The sequence below is a fragment of the Chanodichthys erythropterus genome, chromosome 16 (assembly GCF_024489055.1).
Source record: "Chanodichthys erythropterus isolate Z2021 chromosome 16, ASM2448905v1, whole genome shotgun sequence".
Taxonomy (NCBI): Eukaryota; Metazoa; Chordata; class Actinopteri; order Cypriniformes; family Xenocyprididae; genus Chanodichthys; species Chanodichthys erythropterus.
Genome location: NC_090236.1, coordinates 5390742 through 5412236, shown reverse-complemented (window position 1 = coordinate 5412236; position 21495 = coordinate 5390742). Strand labels below are relative to the sequence as shown.

The 21495-nt window shown below is 34.3% G+C and overlaps 1 protein-coding gene across 3 annotated transcripts in view; it reads right to left on the bottom strand.

Moving 5' to 3' along the window:
• Window positions 1-14127, bottom strand: part of yeats2 (YEATS domain containing 2) — a 47157-nt gene extending 33030 nt beyond the window's left edge. For 2 of the 3 annotated variants that reach the window (XM_067363354.1, XM_067363357.1), the window contains exons 1-10: window positions 13714-14127; window positions 13500-13617; window positions 13324-13421; window positions 11187-11279; window positions 8627-8854; window positions 6436-6548; window positions 2960-3121; window positions 2565-2676; window positions 1998-2042; window positions 71-272 (exon numbers count right to left, since the gene is read on the bottom strand). In XM_067363354.1, the coding sequence (XP_067219455.1) occupies window positions 71-272; window positions 1998-2042; window positions 2565-2676; window positions 2960-3121; window positions 6436-6548; window positions 8627-8854; window positions 11187-11279; window positions 13324-13421; window positions 13500-13599 (1153 nt within the window). In that variant the 5' untranslated portion in view covers window positions 13600-13617; window positions 13714-14127. The remainder of the gene's footprint in view (window positions 1-70; window positions 273-1997; window positions 2043-2564; window positions 2677-2959; window positions 3122-6435; window positions 6549-8626; window positions 8855-11186; window positions 11280-13323; window positions 13422-13499; window positions 13618-13713) is intronic. The other variant, XM_067363356.1, reaches the window with a different exon arrangement.
• Window positions 14128-21495: the final 7368 nt, after the last annotated feature.

Here is a 21495-nt window from a genome sequence, read left to right as displayed (position 1 = left end):
GGAAGACTTTATAATTCTTTTGTGTGATTATGTGGCAGTCTGGACAAGCATTTGTGTATGTTTTGTCTACCTCTTTCTGAGCTGGGTTGATCATCATGAAGGTGCTGCGAGGGAGAGGAGTGCCGCCGAGAGCCCTGGGTAACTGTGGAGGAGGAGGAGACGGATCCACCCGCAAACGGCAGATGAGAGGAAGATGATGATGATGAAGACGAGGGGGCAAAGGGGATGAAATCGTCGCCCAGTGAGTTTCTGTGGAGCTCAACATCCACCACCTTTGGGAAATAAGACAGAGAAACTGAAAAAATGGCATTTTAAAGATAAATCAGATATAGTTGACACTTGCAATAAACATTGTCATTGCAAAATCATTTTATAACTATAAAACCCCTGCACGCTTACTGTGTCCAGTTTGAAAAGTAATTTTCTGCTCTCTGAGTTCTGTAGCTTAAAAAAACCCTACATCTTTCATCATTTTTTTTTTTTTCCTTTGTGTAAATTGACCTACTACATCCCTTTTATTACACATACTCTGGAAAATCATTTACACAGTTTAGCATTTAATTGTGCATGGACAAAAAACAGATTTGATTTAATTTCTTCCTTTGTTACAGGTAACAACAATAAATCTTCATTGGACACATTCACCCATATAGTTCATTTACCTGACTGACCCTTGCATTCCCACACTAACCAGAAATCGAGTTTTGTGCCTGCCATCCATCATCTTGTAGACTGACATTTTCATTACTATATTCACAATTGAAACCTTGAATTCTCTTCTTAGCCCATTTAGATAAATGACATGTGCTCCTTCTTTAAACTGATAATTATCTGTGATCATTTGCAGACACTATACACAATGTTCTCACTCTCTGAGAGTGCCTTACAGTCCAGAACTCAAACATTTCAACACATTTTGAGTCCCTAATAACACTGATATAATAGGTGATCTGATATAATTCTCCACATTTGTGTGCATAAACCAAAATCTGCTAAATGCTCAGTTTTTTTAATAAAAACTGAATTTAGTTTTTTTTATTTAGTAGTGTATTGATGAAACTATTTAACATAACAGATATTTACATATATTGCACAAGACAATATAATACCTGAATTTACACATTGTGTTAAAAATGTATATATATATTTTTAGAATATTCTTAATATTCTGTGTTGCTTCCTTGAGCATTAATGCATTTTTTCCTTTTGTGATAGTTGTGCTATTGCAGGGTAGTACGGAATAAAAAGAAAACCCAGTTTTAAAGGGTTAGTTCACCTAAAAATTAAATTTCTGTCATTAATTACTCACCCTCATGTCGTTCCAAACATGCAAGACCGTTCATCTTCGGAACACAAAGATATTTCTGAACCACATGTAGGCATCAATGTCACTGCACTTTTCAAAGCCCAGTAAGGTAGTAAAGTCATCATTCAAATAGTCCATGTGACTACAGTGGTTCAAACTTAATGTTATAAAGCGACGAGAATGTTTTTTGTGCACAAAAACAAACAAAAATAACAACTTCATTCAGCAATTTTTCCTCTTCCCTGTCAGTCTCCTACGCAGTTGATGTAGTAAACACAGTGCAGCACTTCCGGTTTCTCAAAAATTGTTGAATAAAGTTTTTTATTTTTATTTTTGTTTGGTTTTTGCACACAAAAAGTATTCTCGTCGCTTCATGACATTAAGATTAAACCACTGTAGTCAAGTGGACTATTCTAACGATGTCTTTACAACCTTTTTGAGCCTTGAAAGGTGCAATGAAGTTGATGTGTGTGGTTCAGAAACTTCTCGGATTTCATCAAAAATATCTTCATTTGTGTTCTGAAGATGAACGAAGGTCTTATGGGTTTGGAACGACATGAGGGGGGAGTATTTAATGACAGAAATTTAATTTTTAGGTGAACTAATCCTTTAAGCTCGAACACATAATTATGTAAAACTATGAGCACAGCTGTCATTTCAGGTAAATATTAAGATACTCTGTGTGTCTTACCGTTTCAGCTCCCAAAGTCTGTAAACCTGTGTATGTTCGGTCAAGCTGAGGGAGAACAAATAACAGAAGATAAATAACAGCGACATTAAAGAACATTCAACAGTCTTTGCTGTCGAGAATCTAAGAGGATTGTGGGTGGAGGAAAGTACTTTAATCCACAAACTTTTCTTTTGTCTTGACATCTCGATTCATCTCCCTCTATTTTACCTTTGTATTTTTAACCTATAACAAAAGGGATTGTTGTGACAAGAGATAAAGAAGAAAGGAAATATCAACAGACAGAATGCTTTATAAAATCGACCATTTCACCTTTAGACTCAGAGAATCCAGCATAAAATGATGGATTCATACAGGCATATTCTATTATGTGCAATCTGCACACACCAATACAAAAAAATGTAATCCCCTCAGTAAATTTCAAAGACATAGAGGGGGATGTCCTCTACTGTTTGAATTTCCCACGTAAAAAAGTACAAAGAAAGATAAAGAGGGAGAAAAGGAAAGATGAAAAGGGCAACAAAAGGTTTCAAAGAGAGTGTGTATGCAAGCGGTCAGTAAGCGCCTGACCTTTAAGTGGTGAATGATGTCGATACGCTTGTTCCGTTGATCTTTAAAGTGAATCTGCACGCGGACAGGAAACTCTCCCCACCCTCGGCGTGTCAAGTGGAATGGTGGCTCACTAAACACACACACAAAGTTTAAAAAGAGCCTTTCTATCTCAGAAGAAAGAAATAAATGCACCAGTGATGAATATAGTCTCCTCCACTAGAGGGCACTGCCTGTTCTGTGTTGATATTGCTTGAAGCACAAAAAACAAGTAAAGCGGATCATCGCTAACAGGGAACAAGTTTTTTTTTTTTTTTTAAGAAATTAATTCTGAAAAAAAAAATATAATCAGTATCCTCAAAAATATTTAAAACAAAACAGAAACAAAAAAATTAGAGAGGCAAGTTAAAACACACCTGACTTCCACAAGATCATTGGGCTTGTAGCTGGGGTGCAAGAAGAACCAGACCTTCTTCACAAAATGGTCGATACTAGGCTCTTTACGAGAACCTCGAACATACACCATCCATTTATGAGTGGACTGATCATTCTCCTCACGTTTATCAGGAGCAATATACCTGAGAAAGAAAACAACACCAGTATAAAAATCTAACTCAAATCAATTTATAGTAGCATATACACAAGCTTTCACTTATTGTTTGGGTCAGGATTGTTGTTCACAACCCTGAATTAGAGAGAGAGTGGAAAAACAGTATGAACCTCCCAGTAACTGTCAGAAGAACCAACTCTACAGTTATATTTAAACATTTTAAATATTTTGAAACACTTAACACACTTTTCATATCCATTCAGTAAGGATAAGAAGTCAGTTTCTTTTCAGCTCAGTATGCATTGTGTATTTCCAGCTACCTGCCTCATTTGTGCACTTCATTTTAAGTTTCGCAGGAAAGAAAGCATAAATGTAGAATGTAGAGCTGTTCAGAGAGTCTTTATTCAGACAACTTGAGATGTTGAGTTTTTTCAGCACACTGGCCCTAGAGTAAACAGTCTCATAAAGATCTTTAGTAGCTCTGCAGGCAGAAAAAATGAGCTTATATTGTTGCTTGTATGCAGACACACACACTTATGTCTCTCTCACATGCTCTGAGTGAATTTTATGAGGTAAAGTAGACGAGGACTGTGTGATAATGCAGAATAAATTGGGTTAGATCGCTGCCTAGGGAAAGCTAAAGCTTTGCTTTTTGCCACGTGGAGGTTTATTGGGTTTCGGAAAAATAATACTGAGATTTTCCGAAGAAAGTTATGCATTTAAAAATTAATATAAGCCCACAGAAATAAATACTGTTTCTCATAAAAGCATTTATCCATATAATCGATGACTGTTTTTTGTTTGTTTTATTTTTTGTGACAGAGGAGCAAGAAACATGATGGTTTAAAGAATTAATAAAATGAAAATTCTGTCATCATTTACTTACCCACAAGTCATTCCAAACCTGTATGACACTCTTCTTATTCTTAATAAATGTATCAATCACTTTTTCAAAGTCTTCTGAAGCAATGCAATAGTTTTTTTTTTTTTTTTAAACAGACCAGAATTTTTCAGTTAAACCTTTGACATCAGGCATATCTCACCTTGGCATGCTCATGACATCTTAAATATTTCTCCTTTTGAGTTCCACAGAAGAAAGAAAGATATACAGATTTAAAATGTATGGAAGCTTGTTTCCGCCACTAAATAAAAAAAATTACAAATGTAATGGCGACTTTTTACACAATTCAGATTTTTTTTCTCACAATTATGAGATTTAAACTCGCAATTGCAAGTTACAGTCAGAACGGCATGATATAAAATCTGAATTGTGAGATATAAAGTCACAATTCTGACGTTTTTCTAGCAATTGCGAGTTTGCATCTCACAATTCTGACTTTTTTTTCCTCAGAATTGCAAGATATAAACTCACAATTGTGTGTTAAAAAGTCAGAATTGCATGATATAAACTCGCCATTGCTTCTGATATTCAGAATTGTGAGATATAAACTTGCCGTTGCTTCTGATAAAGTCAGAATTGCGAGATATAAACTCGCAATTCTGAGAAAAAAACGTCCGTCTTTTCCCCAGGATAGGCCTTAATCTAGAACAGTTAATCGTGGCTTTAAAAATGGCTTTCTGAAACACAGATTAAGTACAGATTACTAAAACCTGGACTATGGAGTCCTGAATTAAAATAAACCAGATTAATTTAAAACCAACTGTGCAAATCTGAATAGGCATGAGAGAGGTTGCCTAGAAAACATGGAATGAACCAAGAAAAGCTTAAAATTGCATGGAACTGAGAAGCAAATCCAAGGAAAACAATGGCAGCAGAAAAAGACTGCAATCAAAAAAAACAAAAAAAACAACTAAACAAGAGACAGTTCTTTTAAATTAAGCAAAATCAGCTGTGGAAAAAAAGAAAGAAATGCAAATGAAAATGGAAATGGAAATCTGTTTGTAATTAATTCTATTTAAAATACATGAATTCTATATATATATATATATATATATATATATATATATATATATATATATAGATATATATATATATATATATATATATATATATATATATATAATAATATCCTATGATTGTTAATACTTTTGTTTTGTCCTTTACAAAGCAACAAACTAAACATAACTATTTATGTGATAATCAGTGTTGGCAGTATAGAAATGATACTGGTTTGATCCAAAGCACTATGATAGTGGTTGCTTTATTATATAAATTAAAAAAACAAAACAAAACAAAAGGCAAATCTTTTCAGCAGGTCCTCAACCCAAGCACAAGCTCAACACTTCACCACAACGGTAATCTCCAAAAAACACTAAAATAACAAAAACTTTTACATAATAGAAAATTAATAAATGCATAAAATAACACTTTTTCAACATTTACTCTCCCAATTCACCCCAGTGCAAAGCATGATGGGAAGTGAAAGTCCTGTTTGATTGGGTTACTTGTCTAAAACATGAACCATTAGTAACCATTTCAAGTCAATTTAACATAAAGCAATCACATTTGAAACAGAAACTATGGTGTTAAATCAAAATAAATTGTTTAAAGTGAACAACATCAAAAAAAAAATAATAAAAAAAAAAAATAAAAAAAAAAAATATATATATATATATATATATATATATATATAGACACACACACACACACACACACACACACACACTCAGTGTATATTAATAGCAATATTTATCCAAGTAATACATGCGTCTTCTTTGAGACACAATCTTAATCTGAAGTTAAATCTGCCTCCTCCTGGTAGTCTTAATTTAAGCCTCAGTTTAGTCCTGGAGTAGCTCTAGTCTTCCTCCAGGAAATCAGCTTATTAAACTCTGGACTAGACTAAGTCTAGGACTATTTTAAACCATGACAGAGAAAGCAGATTTCTGTTAATCTGGTTTAAAGGGCCATTTTATTCTAGGACTAGGCTTAATCTCTGTCCGCCACTATATCGCTTTTTTATTTCATGGCAGAAACAAGCTTCCATAGAATCATAGAATTATTACAGAATGATTCTTTTCGGGTGAACTATCCCTTTAAGGTAATGAGAACCAAGAATAAAGTGTCCTTCTCAAGGGCACAGCAGTATTGTTCAGAGGAAGAGCACAAACTTCAGTCAGCATCCCAGAGGTGTTAAATCAAAACTTTCTAGTGCAATAAATACTTAGGCTACTATCCCTCTGGTTGTTGGGATAGAGCTGATCTACACTACAAACAAATGATAAAATGTTTTTTAAAATCATACAGGGTTCACACAACTACTGAGTGCAAAAGACATGAACTAAATTGAGCTAAAATAGTAAATCAAAATTGGTAATATGAAACTATAATATGATCTATCTGTGAAATAAGGGCAAAGAGACAAATATAAGGCTACCTACTTGGATACATTGCCCACAACAATGGTTTTCTTCATGTAGAGTCGAGAAGCCTCCTCTCCTGTAGTGTGGTAAGTCACATGCTGCTCTAAGGATGATGGCACACCAAATGTGTCCTACACATGGGCATGTAACAAAAAATTGTTAGTGACAAGTAATGTCTCAAACATGTATTAAAAGTTTCGATAACACTTCACTTAAATCATTTATGTACATTATAAAAGTATTTGAATGCATTAATTATGCCTTGTAATGCACCTTCTAATGCATTGTTTGCAGGACTCAACTTTTTTTTAGGAGCACTGTAGCCTTTTACTAAAAATTTTAGGAGCACAAACAGAAAATTTAGGGGCACACCTTAAATCGACCTGTAACGCAATTATTCACATTTAGAGCTTTGAAGTGCTGGAAAAAGTTTTGCGAAGCTCTCAAAAGGTTATATGAACCATGAAAATAATAATGTAAAAATATTTAACTATTTCTGCCACAATACCATGGTTACAGTTAGCATTACTTCATTAAATTCATGGTGAATGCTCACGTCAAAACTGATCTGATATGGTTTATAACAAAATTCTGAGCCTAATCTGAATGCTTCTCACTAGATCTCACACCGATGTCATTAATTCTGTGCCGAATTCAGTTGCTTTCTCACTGGATCAACGGTGTTGAGTGTGCAAGTACCTGTTCTGAGCTTGCGCTGTGTTGTCTATTATTGGTCCAAGCTGATAAACGCAGCTGAAATGAGTAACGCGTTTGCCGTATGATGTTTCTCTTATGTTCTGGAGCCCTGGTATGGTCTCACAAATGATTGTAAACACAGTTAAAATACTCATCTATTCATTTTTACACGTTTAGAAAGTATAATGCATTAAAACACATGGCAAACAACCATCTTCAGATGTAACAAGGAATCTGCAAATATTATAATGCATTTTAACTTTGGTTACATTTATTTATGAAAATATATTATGCATTAAATGTACATTGTGAATACCTTCATAATGCATAATACATAAAGGTTTTAAGAAAGCATTATCAAAGTTTTTATATGCTATATAACAATGTGTTAGATTTGTAAAGAAAAACTTGCATCATTATAGTAGTTGTAGACCTTATGTAGAAATTTGCTATCAACACTTTTGAGTCTTGTTGCATTAAACTGCATTTAAGTGCTGTTTTTATACTACAAAAAGCACTTTTATCTAATTAGATTCTTCATAAATCTGCCTCAAAATGTTAGCAAAGGTTTGTTTATTAACAAAGGTAATCATGGAGGTCTTCTAATACTTTTCTATTTTTCACACAAATCGCTGTGACCCACAACCTTTTGGGGTTTATTAAATTTTACTTCTAATTCAATGGGGTTTTGCAGCATCATTACTACATTCTGAAAACCTATTAAAAGCACAATAAGTAAGATTTTTGGAATATCCAAAACCCACTAGAACAATGTTATATATTTTGTTGACTTGTGTACTTACATTATCCCAAATGTTTCCTAGAATGTTTAAATAAGCAGTTTTAACCAGGACACGGACCGTGTCTGTGCATCGCCTTTCATAACTGTGTTAGCCTCAGTTTACGGTTTTATTTTGTAGAAACCATGGAAGACGCTTTAATAAGTCTCATCGTTTAAATCTTGTTTTCTTGATTTACCGCGAGTACCATGTTTTACCATGCCTAATATCGATCTAGCTAACTGCAGTGTGCTACAAGTGTCTCATAGTAGCCGCCGAGCGAATGCACAGAGCAGCATTATAACAACTTTCAACACACGAATTTATCTAATATGATAAAACATTGCAGCATTATCCCACATACGCATGAACAGAAGAAGCGGAAGCAGTCGTATGTGGCATAATAGAAGCTCCACTGCTCTCGAGCCGTGCGTCGTGCTCGTCTCTCATTAGCAATTGCTTTAGCGGCCTCGTTCTGCTCCAGCAGCTTTCAGCTGCACCTTGCTTCATACTACAGTAATGTTAATAAATCTTTAATACATTAATAGCTCATCCATTAATATGATTTCTGCCCAAGTCCCATTGGATTCTTTTCCACTGACTGTAGACGTGAAGACAACACCTCCCATGATTCCGCAAAACCAAGGCATCATCAAGTTATGCTTTTGTTCTGAATAAACGATGAAAAAAGACATATTGTTTCTTTAAAGCCTGATAGTGTGTGGACCACTAACCTTTCCTGTGTTTCTGCCGGGTCTTCGTTCACGTGGAGCCCCATCCTCTCTCCCACTGTCTGTCTCTCTCTCTCCAGCCTCCCCATGCTGGCTGAGGGACTCAGTCTCAGACTGAACCTGTGATGGCGTCTCTGAATTCTGGTTCAGTGGAGACGAGGAGCGCGAGGGGGAATCCAGGAAGCGCTTTATGGCAGGGTGGTTGAACACAGATGGGTCACTCTTAGAGGCCTGAAAGCAAATGAAATCAGTGATCAACTGTTTGGGCTTAAAGGAGCTTTCTACAAAGCAGCAAATAAACCTGGATGTTTATTCATGCAGAATAAGCAAAACCAGAAGACATTTGTTTGTTTGTTTTTTTACACAGAAAGAGTGCAACAGTGTTTGTCCACTTTTTCCTTGGTTCCAGAAGTATTTTTCACATTATTTTAATTATTTTTATTTATTTTTTTAAGTTAGAAGCCATGAACCAAACCAACCAGATATGAGGTGAATCACAACATTAAAGACTTAACTAAAGCAAAAAAAAAAATAGAAAATCAGACAAAAAGACAAAAGGTACAAGACTGTGTACTTAACGGCTGAAATGAGGCAAAGAACTACAATCCCATGAAGCAATTCAAATGATATAATCAAATTTAAAATGATGGAGAAATATATAACTATCTGCTTGTTATGTAGTGACATAAGGTCCAGGCCTCTACTCATTTCAATTGAGATCTCAGCAGCCGTTTATGAGCACTGTATATTCATATCACACATTAATGCTAAGCTTTTAAAAACTCACAATGCACATTAGTCTAGGCTCACTTCGTCCCAAACCAATATTTTAATGATTAATAAAAGATAAATCACTGTCTGACCATCTGAGATTTCAGTATGAGATAAAGGTTAGGATTTTTTCTGTAGTATTAGAGAACACAGTAAGTGTATATCAGCAACATTTGTTGTTTGCTTTTGACATCTGATAGAGCATTTGGACCCAGAAACAGTAATGCGTGATGTAAGACTTAACAAGTGGATTAATTTCAAAATGTTAATTATGTACACAGAAACAATATATTTGGTAGATTTTTTTGCAGAATCATGGGTAATGTAGTTCTTCCACCAGGAAATCCACTGTTGATGTGATCATTTTAAGAATCTGTTAAAATAATGGAGGCTGATGAATTTAACAAAAGCATATCCACAAGTTTCCTACGCCCCATGAGGCCTTGCGTCAAACGTGGGAGCGTCTTCCGGTTCGAAGTAAACAAGCTGGACATGACACTCATTCATTCAACAGTTGACAGTGATTCAAGATTTAACGATCCAAACTTGCGAACGTTTGTTTTTTACTTAAAGATTTAAGATTCCGGCATCAATATTTGAACAATGTTTTACAATAAAAATTTTTTACAGTAATAGTAATGTATTAATTTATGTCAGGAGTGCACATCAATCATGCTAAATCTAACTGATATTTATATTGACATAAAAAGAAAACACAGACCTATTCAGTTAGGCCTGCTTCCATTTATTTGCGATCACAAGAATGCAAAAAACAATTCCATTAAGGCTTTTAAATCTAAAGGCTTACACATTTAGAAATATATTGATAACATACCCTATGTTTACGTCACTTTTCTGAGACTTTCTATTGATTTTCCTCTAAATTATGTGATGATTGATATCCGAGGATGTTTGCGCGATCTCTCCGTCTATCTATCCTGATCCTTTCAGCCAGAGCAACAGAGGGAGCTCATGAGAAGACAACAAGAGTTATGAGTTATACGAGTTAACCGGAGTGTGAATCTGTGAAATATGCATTTGTCAGGAATCAACAGGCCCAGGGAAGAGACAGATAAAACATTAAACCATATAAATACACGATTATAATCACATAAGAACTGTCTTCATTCCTCAAGCAGTCTCTGATATTTTCCATAAGTGTATTATCGCAGTGGTTAACATAAGTAGCCTTTAGCATCGCATACAGTGGAAACGCGACTGGCTCTGGCACGCACGACACAGGAGTAAAATATCACATCATAAGGCTTTGGTGCTAGCATCAGTGACAGGTGAAGTACAGACAGCGGGTTGTTCATGTATTGCAGGGTCAGGATGCTCTAGTCATGCAGCAGCACTTTTGTGGAAGGTCAGTAAAGTAAAGAGCAATTAAGGGCACGAAAACTGTTTATTGTATTGTGATATTAATGTAGTAAACTGAGATGTTGTCCCTGAGCGCCGTAACGACATCTCTCATAAAGATTTGCAACTTTACAAAGTAAACAATGATCCAAAAAACACTTAGCCTCTTCGCTAATTAGAACACAAAATATCATTGGTATGCTACTTCCGCCGCCTCACCGGAAGTTGTACCCACGTTCTCTTTTACAGTAGCGCACCGCAGAAACAGGTGGATACTATCGATTGACAACCTCAGAGCTCAAAGCAGGTCTGTCTTACATTGTTTATAAGTCATTGTTCAAAATCAATTCCCCTATGGAGAAAAATAATGGGATTTTTACTTCTGGAACCTGACTGTTTCACTCTATAGACAAAATGTATCTCTACACATTACCTCAGGGACTTTAGGCTGGCCAGCATTGGCATAGTAGTTTGCAACAATACACGCTCTGAGCTTGTCCATCATTCTCCTGGCCTCATTCAGCCTCTGAAGAAAAAAAAAAAAAAAACAGAAAAAACAGACAGACAGAGAATAATAACAACATTAACATTATTAATAGCAACATCAGAGTAAACCTTTTCTCTCTACAGCTGCAGTGCTGGTGCATTATCAGACACTAATATCAAACAAATAATACAGTATAATACTGATCTATTTATAGTTAATATATATTAATACAACATTTATTATATTAATATTACAATATATTTTTGTACATACTAGCAAACAGGCCACTAAACCCTTATTTAAACCACCAACAAAATATATTTCACTGCAATATGTTCATTCAACCTTGAAAAGAGACAGCTGAGTGCCAATGAGTGACCACTTTTGCTTGGTGTTTTAAAATCTGTTCAGATTTTAAAAGTTGTATAGTGTATTCCAAGTGTTTATTTTGTCTCAAGTATGTTTTAGGCAAGATACTTTGACTTTTAAATAAAATATTGACAGTACCCATAATTGAACTTCTCAGTACATTTAACACCCCTGATTAAAAGTACTTTGGGACTAACAAAGCACTGCTAGCCTAGAAATAACATAAAGTTCTGTCCTGGGGCCTGTTTCAATAAGGAGGTTCAACCAACTCTGAGTTGAAACTTGAACTCTGAGTTGACTTACCCTGAAATGGGAAACTCTGAGTTTTCTGTTTCAGAACAGCTGAATTCAGTTAGTTCAATCGACTCTTGCTTACTTGGCTTGCTTAGTTGGGGACACTTGACATTTGACTTGACATTCGATATTCAACAGTATTCTTGATATTTATTCAACAGTACTTTTGATCTGCCTGCATTGACACTATTCTTTAAGAGCTGCTGTGCAGCCAAAATTATATACCAGTTATCACTGTAAAGCTGCTTTGACACAATCTGCATTGTAAAAAGCGCTATATAAATAAAGGTGACTTGACATGACTCTGAGTAGGTTGACTCGGAGTTAAGCGCATGCACCACGACTATGAAAAGCCATCATCAATGGAGCTCCGATATTACGTTTCACCATGGCAACAGCAAGTGACAAAATGATGTCCGCATACTTCTGAGTCAATGCAAGTTTAATTCTTATCACTGTTATAATATCAAAGGTGGAAACTGGTAGAATGGTAAGTTATTTAATTAATATTCATTTTCATGGTATCCCACATGCAAAAAAAGAAGATAAATAATTTAATAATTTTTTATTTTAATAATTTAATATGCATAAAAAAATAATTTAACAGGATGCAATAATTAGCAATAATCATTTTTAAACACTCGTTAGGCAATTTACTTTCACTTTTAGAACATTTTCTTAATTTTTATTGAAAATGAATGCCTTTCTGATGTGATGGGAAAAGGAAGAATAGCGAGCTCGGCAGAAGGCGGATTCGAACCCGGTCAATCGCATCATAAGTTAATTCTCTGCGCCCAATACGATACTGCTTACACCACTGAAGCCATTATTCATAAGCAGTGTTTTTAACCTTGTGTGACATTGATGGTCTACTGTAAATTTGCATTTAGTAATAGACACTCCGAATAAACTTGTTTTCTGTTTGCATTAAGATTATTTTTATTACCACACTGGCAGATATTGATAATTTTACTTAAGTAAAATGCACTTAATTTAGATCCCACCAGGAAACACGACTAAATATCTTATAGCCTATCATTTTCTTATATAGAAAATCCATCTTGATTTAAGAATTTTTAGATATTTGTACTTGAAATAGGACAAAAAATACACAGTAAGAAAAGCATTTTTGCAGCGTGAATGAATGAATGAACTACTTAAACATCACTTGCACTTTAAAAAGGGGGAGGAGACCAAAGGAAACTCTGGGTTTGCCGAAGAAAACCTGCTCCTGACCAGGTTAGGTTCACAGAGTAAGTTACCAGGGTAACTGACTCTGAGTATAAGTTACCTCTCTTTCAGAAACGGGCTTGACATACCTCTCTCATTAACCTCCTTTCTGAAACGGGCCCCTGAAGTCCAGTCTACATAGTTTTGAAACATACTGTAAAGGTCAGGTGAGTGATGGACAGATGATTACCTGCCCGATGACTTCGATTTCATGCTCTTTATTCTTCATCTCAAGAGAAAACTGATCCTTAATGATGGCTTCAATCTTCTGCACCGCAGCATCACGGGCTGGTAAAAATCACTTACATCAGTATTACGGAAACCATTGTCTGATACTGTACATCACGGTTAGGAACCTAGTCTTACCATTCTGCTCCACCACTTTGCTCCTCTTGTTCTCCTGCACTTGAGTGATGTCCTCATAGTCAGGATCTTTGTCCACTATTTTCCTTTTCACCCCAGACATGATCACTCATTGGCTGGACTGCAGATAAAGCACACAACATGGCACATAAACGACAACAAACTTATCCTACAGACACACAGGGATTGGGTCTGAAAACTTAGTTAAGCTGCCTACCTGATTTCTTATAATGTCCAAAAATGCGTCCTAGTTAGGCAACTCCCTAGGTTTTGAGACACAGACCTAGTATCTAAGTATACCTTATATTTCCTTGACAAACTGCTATTAGTTCTTGCAGAGGTTTAAAAATAACAAAAACAGAAAGAAGACGCTGCTAACCTGACATACACACACACCAAGCTAAACAAAACAACACCTTTTTAAGCACTTATTGCAAAACTGTCATCACTGACGGTTTACTAAACTTAGCAAAACGTGACGTAACACGCACAAAAGTTGTAGGTGTGTTTATTTACACGTTAAACCTACGCTGAATGTGATGGTGAGATGTTTAACGGTGAAATGCTTAGCCGTTAGCTTCTGTTGGTCTCGCGCACAATAAAGTCTCGCGCGGACACGCGAGCTCGTGCAGAGCGCGTTCCCGCTTAGGAAAGAGCACAGCGAGCGTGCGGCCTGCCAGAGAGAGAACAGGGTCGCTGTCAGGGGCGTCACTAGGCCCTTTTTAGGGGGGCTTCAGCCCCCCTAAACTTCTGCCCAGCCCCCCTAAAAAAATATTTGATTAATAAATTTTTGATCGCTTCAGTCCCCTTTAAAAAAACTCATCTGAAACGGCGGCAAGCTGCGTCAAGTTTCGGCTCCTCCCCTTATCTGAGTCTGCTTGGATTTAGCGCATATTTCAATCTGCAGGGGCGCCGAGCAGAGCGAACATCAGAGAGCACAAGGTGTGTGTCGTGTGTGCGTGCATTTATTGATAGATTGCTAATGCTATGATATTACATCTGCATCGGTGCAGTTCTTTGTCATAAATGCATTGCAGTTTACATAATGTAATGTTACTGGAGCATTGGGAGCACACGGGACGGCTCGGTTTCTCATCCAATACCAATACGTTTCGCTGCGTTCACCTTCAGCCCTTGTGTGATAGTTGTTTTTTATCCCTACAAAAATGAAGTGATTTACACCCATGAAAACATACTTTAGATTCAGAAAACGATCATGATTTATTTTAATTTACTTTTTACAATTACAGACATATTATAATGTATTTTGACATTACATTATGCAGCCATGCACAGAAATGACACACATCATTGTCTGAAAGCACTAGATGGCCCAGAGAGAGAATGTGGAGTTATTTTGTTTTGTATCATTAAATATAGTTTTGTATTAAGTAATAATGAATCAGGAGGAGTTACATGATACATAAATTAGAGTAAGCGTAGAGTAAAGGGATTTTTGATTTTCTTGATTTACTATTTATACTAGATTTGTACTTGATTTATAGAAGTGGCAAATTGATAATTCATGTTGTTATTTTTAATAAATAGAAATAAATATAGAACAGATTAATCATATTGCCAATAGACAATTACATTAATACATGGTTTGTCTATATTCTTAATGAATATTAGCTGGTTAGTTAAAATACTTAAAATGACATCAATTTTCATGGGGTGACTTTATGAATATCCAACCGTATTGTTGATTATAAAGGCTAAAAAGCTAAAAAAACTAAAATAATTTATATTTCATTGTAGATGGATATACAACATTTTTTCTTGTCGTGCGGGAGTAGGTCTGCAAATGAGCAACAGTCAGTCAAATAATATTTTTTTAATCATACCCTTATTGGGGGCTGAGCCCCCCTAAAATCAAAATCCTAGAATCGCCCCTGGTCGCTGTAAATATTTTCCAAATAATATCTTTTTTTTCACAGTATAAATTGGGTCTTTATACAACAAGAAACTATTTAGATGGCTTTTAAATTTTAGGGTAAGGGTCCCTCCTGTGAGCATTATATATTCGAGGGTCCGAAACATCCCTGAGCTAGAACAGTATTGAACTTGTACCTGATTTTTTTTTTTTAACTCTTTGCAAACAGTTCAACAGTAGTTCAACACACACTGCCTACCACTTAACATCCCACATTTAGGCTTTCAGTTCAGTTCAAATTTGCCAGGAGCAAATAATTGATGTTCTGTTTACATGTAGCCCCAGTAGTGTATTTCCTAAGATTATGGTCTGCCAGGACACAGTATATGCCAGAAAATAGATTTTTTTGTTTGTTTGTTGTTATGGATCCAAATCTGAATCTAATCAGAACCCAATACATTGAGGAAGAGTTAGGCCATGCTATAGCCGAGACTGACCAAAGGGTGGCGCTGAAAACCGCAATTACATCAACATCTAACCAAGAGTCTTGGTGTGATCCTGCTCATCTTATCTTATGCTGGCATGAAATGCATTTTCATTTTTTGTCAACTGCTTATGCATGTCCTCATTATACTTCCATGGTAGGCCTACATGATAAAAATCTGACATTTTTCACATGTTTCAAATTTATCATACCATGTCCACTTATTTGCAGTTTCACGTTCAACCCCCTTTTCCTTGTTTCTTACGATAACACCTTAACATCCGTTCCAAACAGAACATTAAAATCAACTCTGAGGGCCATTCATCACCTGAGGGCCTTTACTTTGACAGAATAATGAACAATGAGAAGACCTGAAAATTACACAGGTCTCCTGCTTGTTGCTGGCCAGGATTCCCACATTCAAAACAACTACTTGTCAACAAGTTTCATTCGTCACACCAGAGCAAACAAAGTCAATTTTTATATAGTTTTAATCAGATTTTACAAAGGCATTGACACTTTTAACAAAGCTGAAGGCAACAGTGGCAAGAAAAAAAAGAAAGGTATTTCTTTTAGGGGTGACCCTGAATAGTCGACGATTCGAATCTTCGATAGGTGGAGCCTGATTCGACTACAATGAAATCTGGGATAAAGTGTACAATTGGATGTACTTTGAAATGGTAAAAGCTTGTGTTTTGAATTATGTTCCCCTGCACTTCAGGCATTTTGCAGTTTGACTTGATCATATTTCATTTTTTTAATTAGGCTATTTTCAGTTATTAGAGCGGTATATATTCTGTTCTAATTCAATTCTGTAAATTAATGTTTGATAAAAAAATATATAACTTTTTTTTATTAAATTAGCCTAATTATTTTTTTGGTGCATCAATGTTGCGCTGTAGATTAGTTAAAGCTCGCACAGGCAATTTAGCTGATGTAGCCTAATTTGATTTGCCGACATATGAAATGTATAGTATCTGCAGTGTGGCCTTTCTGCGGTTATTAATATATATATTTTAAAGTTTATTGATCCAAAATGTTTTTATTAATTTTCTTCTATATCTTTGAGAGTGTTCTGTACATGGCTGTGAATGTTTATCCACATTGACTTTCATTGGTTTAAAAAAGATAAAATCATTGTCAGTTTCGTATATCACTTGACAGGCAGTTTGGTTGGTTTATAGAAAGATGTTTCTCTGTGCTGTGTGTGAAAGAAATCTTAGTCAATCTTGTCAACATTTTGGAAATTGTTTTTGTGTTTATTGTGATATTGTTTAAAAGAAAAAAAATATTGTTTACTTTTCAAAAGGGGTGTAATCATTTACACTGAGCACTGTACATGGCAAACTGTTTGGACTCTTGACCAGTTGTAAAAATGGTCATGTGACAGGAGGCTAAAGAATTTAACAAATGCCAGATATTAACCATGTAAGAAAACTATAAGCTAATTGGCCCAAAGATGTTTATATAGTAACAAATAATAAGTAACAAAATCATTTTAATAGTTTATTTACATAAATTTCACTAAAGTTCACTAAATGCAAAAAAATTAATTCAGCCATTAGATTCATCAAAGCAAATACAGATATCTTGTTCAGGGAATTTTCAGTTGCTAACACAACAAATAGATCCTTTTGGTAGCCATATGTTTTATAGGACACTTAATATGTAAACTATATCTTTGTTTTTGAAGGCACAATCAAAGCAAAGATCTGGATAGTTTTATATCCTATTCCTATACAAACAAAAGTTTACAAGAGTCATCAGAAAACAGAAAAACAATAATCATAACAGTCAGTAACCATGCAAATTATATTGCAATACATGCATTGGAAACTCACTGTACCTTTATTTACAGTGAAGAGCTTGGGCAATCACAGAATGGGAAGCCAAATGTTTTTTTTGTTTTTTTTTAATTGTGAGTGGGATTATATTCTGTTACAACCTGACCAGTGTTATTTTAGCTTTTATTTTAGTTTTATTCATATTTTAAATTAGCTTTTATTTTTAGTTTGCATGTTATTTATTTTATTTAGTTATTTCATTATGTTTTGTCATTTTATTATTATTATTTTAGATATTGCTATTTAGTTTAAATTGATTTTTATTTCAGTTTTAGTTTTTATTTATTTCCAAACTTATTGACAAGGCAATATTTCTCATTTTTATTTGTTTTTCTAATATTTATATTGTAATTTTTTCAGCTTTTTTTTTTTTTCAATTAACAAACATTTTTAGTTTTAGTTTTGGTTTACGATTATAACGTTGAACTAGACTTGTCTTGATAAGAGTATGAGGAATATAGCGCATATAACTTGGAATTTCTTCAAGGAAATTCCATAGAACCTTGAAGCTTGCACAATACTTAGGAATGTATGTTTCCTCAAGCCACAAGAATGAAGTAGTTTGTACAAACAAAGAACACTACAAACATTCTACTTGCTTAAGATATTCTGATGAACATAAAATGACAACATGTCCCATGGCAAATAAAGTTTTTTAATTTATTTATTTATTTTTAAATTGAGGCACTTTTGCAGTTTTACAATTTAAGGTCTATTAATATCATATTTGGAAAATGTCAAATAATTTTTATGCTTTGGCTCAATTACAACTACAGTTTCATTGCAGATAAATGCTGTAATGGCATGAAACTGCATTTTTAGTATCAACGTTATTTTGGTTTCTATTAGAATAGGAATACCAGGATATACTTATTTAAATCATGACAACTCTTGGAACAGTTTTAGCATGTTAATGAATATGGCAGTGTTAATGTATTTGGTCTTGGCGGACTAGATCTGCTATGCTGCTGTTGTTTACTGCTGCTGCAGAGCAAGTATGGACTTGCTACTGACAATATGTACACAGACACACTGTCGTGAGCATGTAAGATATGCTGCTGCTGCATAAATAAACATACTTAAATCCTTTATCAGATTTAGTGGTTTAAACGTATAATTTGTATTCATTAAAATTACTTTTAACATTAAAAACAGACATGTTCAAATTCCAAAGCTTGTAGTAGGTTTCTATTTATAAGACTGACTTACTAGGTGACATTTTGACAATACACAGGGAGGTATAATTTTACCTGTAGTAAGTCAGTTTTACCAACAGGAACTAACAAGCTTTGGAATTTGAACATGTCTGTTTTTAAATGTTAAAACAAAGGCATTGTAATGAATGCAAATTATTCGTTTTAACCACTTGGTGGAAATTGGAAATGCGCCGTGGTAGCGCATCAAATCATTCACAGGTATAAATATGAAGCTATTGTGCACGTAATTGATTTTGAATTGATACCTCATGTCAATATACAAAGTTTGCATACTTTAAACTAATCATGGTATGATATCTTTGTAAGACTGTCGACTTTATAGAACACTGGCATGGAAAACTAACTTTGCCGAGCTCTGAGAGCCCCCTAGTGGTCGGGAGAATTTCCGTTGTGTTGTGGCCCGATTTCGTTGCGTTCTGAACTTGTGTTTGCTTTTTTTAATTTCGTAGTGTTGTGCACTACTAGTACATGAATGAGCTGGCTGAAAACCAAATCAGTTACCTTTAAAAGTGATTCATTACAATATTGCGTTACTCTCTAAAAAAGTAACTAATTGCGTTACTTAGTTACTTTTTACGAAAAGTAATGCGTTACATTACTTTTGTGTTAAGTAAATTTGTGTAATTTAATAGCCATTTCAAGTTTGCATAAAATTCTTAGATAGCATTTCACGTTTTTATTCATTTTGAGGAATACTGAATGTTTTCGTGCAAGTGACATTTAGTCTACGACTACAATAACCATCATATTTACACAGCGCACACATCGCCTCTGCACTTTATTACTCTCAACATGGGAGCAGGAGAGCGGTCAGTTGATGAATGCAGAAAAAACTTAGATATTTTGTTGTAAATTGAAAAAGTAATGCATTACTTTACTAGTTAATTGAAAAAGTAATCTGATTACGTAATGCAAGTTACTTGTAACGAGTTACCCACAACACTGATGATCAGTCCAGCCAAGAATCAGAGTCCATATATTTTCCTACAACAGTAACAAAACACCACAACTAACCCAAACAAACACAATAAAAAAACTGGTTTATTATATTTATTAAAAAACAAACAAACAGTGTAACAGTACACATGTTGGCAAAATTACATTTACATTTACTTAGAAGAGTACAGCTGGTAATAATTATTGAAGTGATTGAATGGAAAACTCAACAAATCATATATGTATATGAAAATATAAATACATATATACAGACACACATATCCTTTTCATTGCAGGCAGAAATGGCGATGCAGTGCTTTGGGTAAACTATCTGCCAACATCCTGCCTGACACGTTCAGATAAAAGAAAAATAAATGATGTAAAGTAAATAAATGTCTGTTTTCAGTACTGATAAGCACTAAAGCTGAGACTGCAATTGTCTAACCTTTAAACATGACAACAGCTAGTCTTATTTGAACACGCACATTCACGCCAACACTCAAGAATTTTTCTGGGAGTCCAACTTAAAAGAATCAGATGTGATCTAAAGCTATGAGCATTGTTCACCAAGCACGACATAAAATAATAACACAAATAACATTAAAAACAAAACAAAAGAGTAAAATGTATTTACACTGGGATATATTACCAACACTAGTACATACAAGTGCATGACTGGGGCTCTGATTAAAAAAAAAAAATCAGAAAGGCACGTCCTGGTAGTCACAAAGATGATGAGATGCTTAAATACAGATATGATACACAGAAGGAAAGAAATAAAAATTCACAGCTGTATGGTTCATCAAGAACCTAAAATAACCAGACGTGACATTTCATAGACCTAAATCAGAGCTGTCCATCACTGAGCCTTAGGTTTTCAAATGCTTTGAACATAAAAACCTCCTTATGAAAACCTTATACAGCATGTCTGATGTAATATTTAAGTGCTTTCTTGTATTTAATAAGCTCAGAAGTATAATACGATGTAGAAAGAGTAAATAACACATTAAAATCAACCCAAGACTGAACCTAAAAAACAGTTTGTCTGCAGACTTCTTCTCCATGTCAAGAATTCAATCGTTGTCAAATTTTAGGAGTAATACTACAAAACAACAGTAAAAATAACAGAAATACAAAAAAATAAAATAAAAATAATAATAAAAAAATAAAGGCATAAACATGTAGATTTACAAATAAAAAAGAAATTCAAAAAGAAAGAAAACAAGCACAGGAAGTGAGCATTTAATTAATCAATTAAAGACAGTATCAGAATATCATTTGAAATTCTCTGAATCAGTGTTGCTTTAGTTTTATTAATATTTTGAATTAGCTTTTATTTTTATGTATAGTTTTAATGTTAATGTTGAGTAATTTCATGATGCGCTTTTGACATTTTATTAGTTTTTTGGGGGGTTTTGTTTTTAAATATTGTTATTTAGGTTTAAGCGATTTTTATTTCTGTACAACTAATATTTATATTTTATTTTATTTCAGCTTTATTTCAATGGACCCTTTTCACAGACTGTCATGATGCATAATCAAATTCTAATATATATATATATATATATATATATATATATATATATATATATATATATATATATATATATATATATATATTTTTTTTTTTTTTTTTTAATCAATA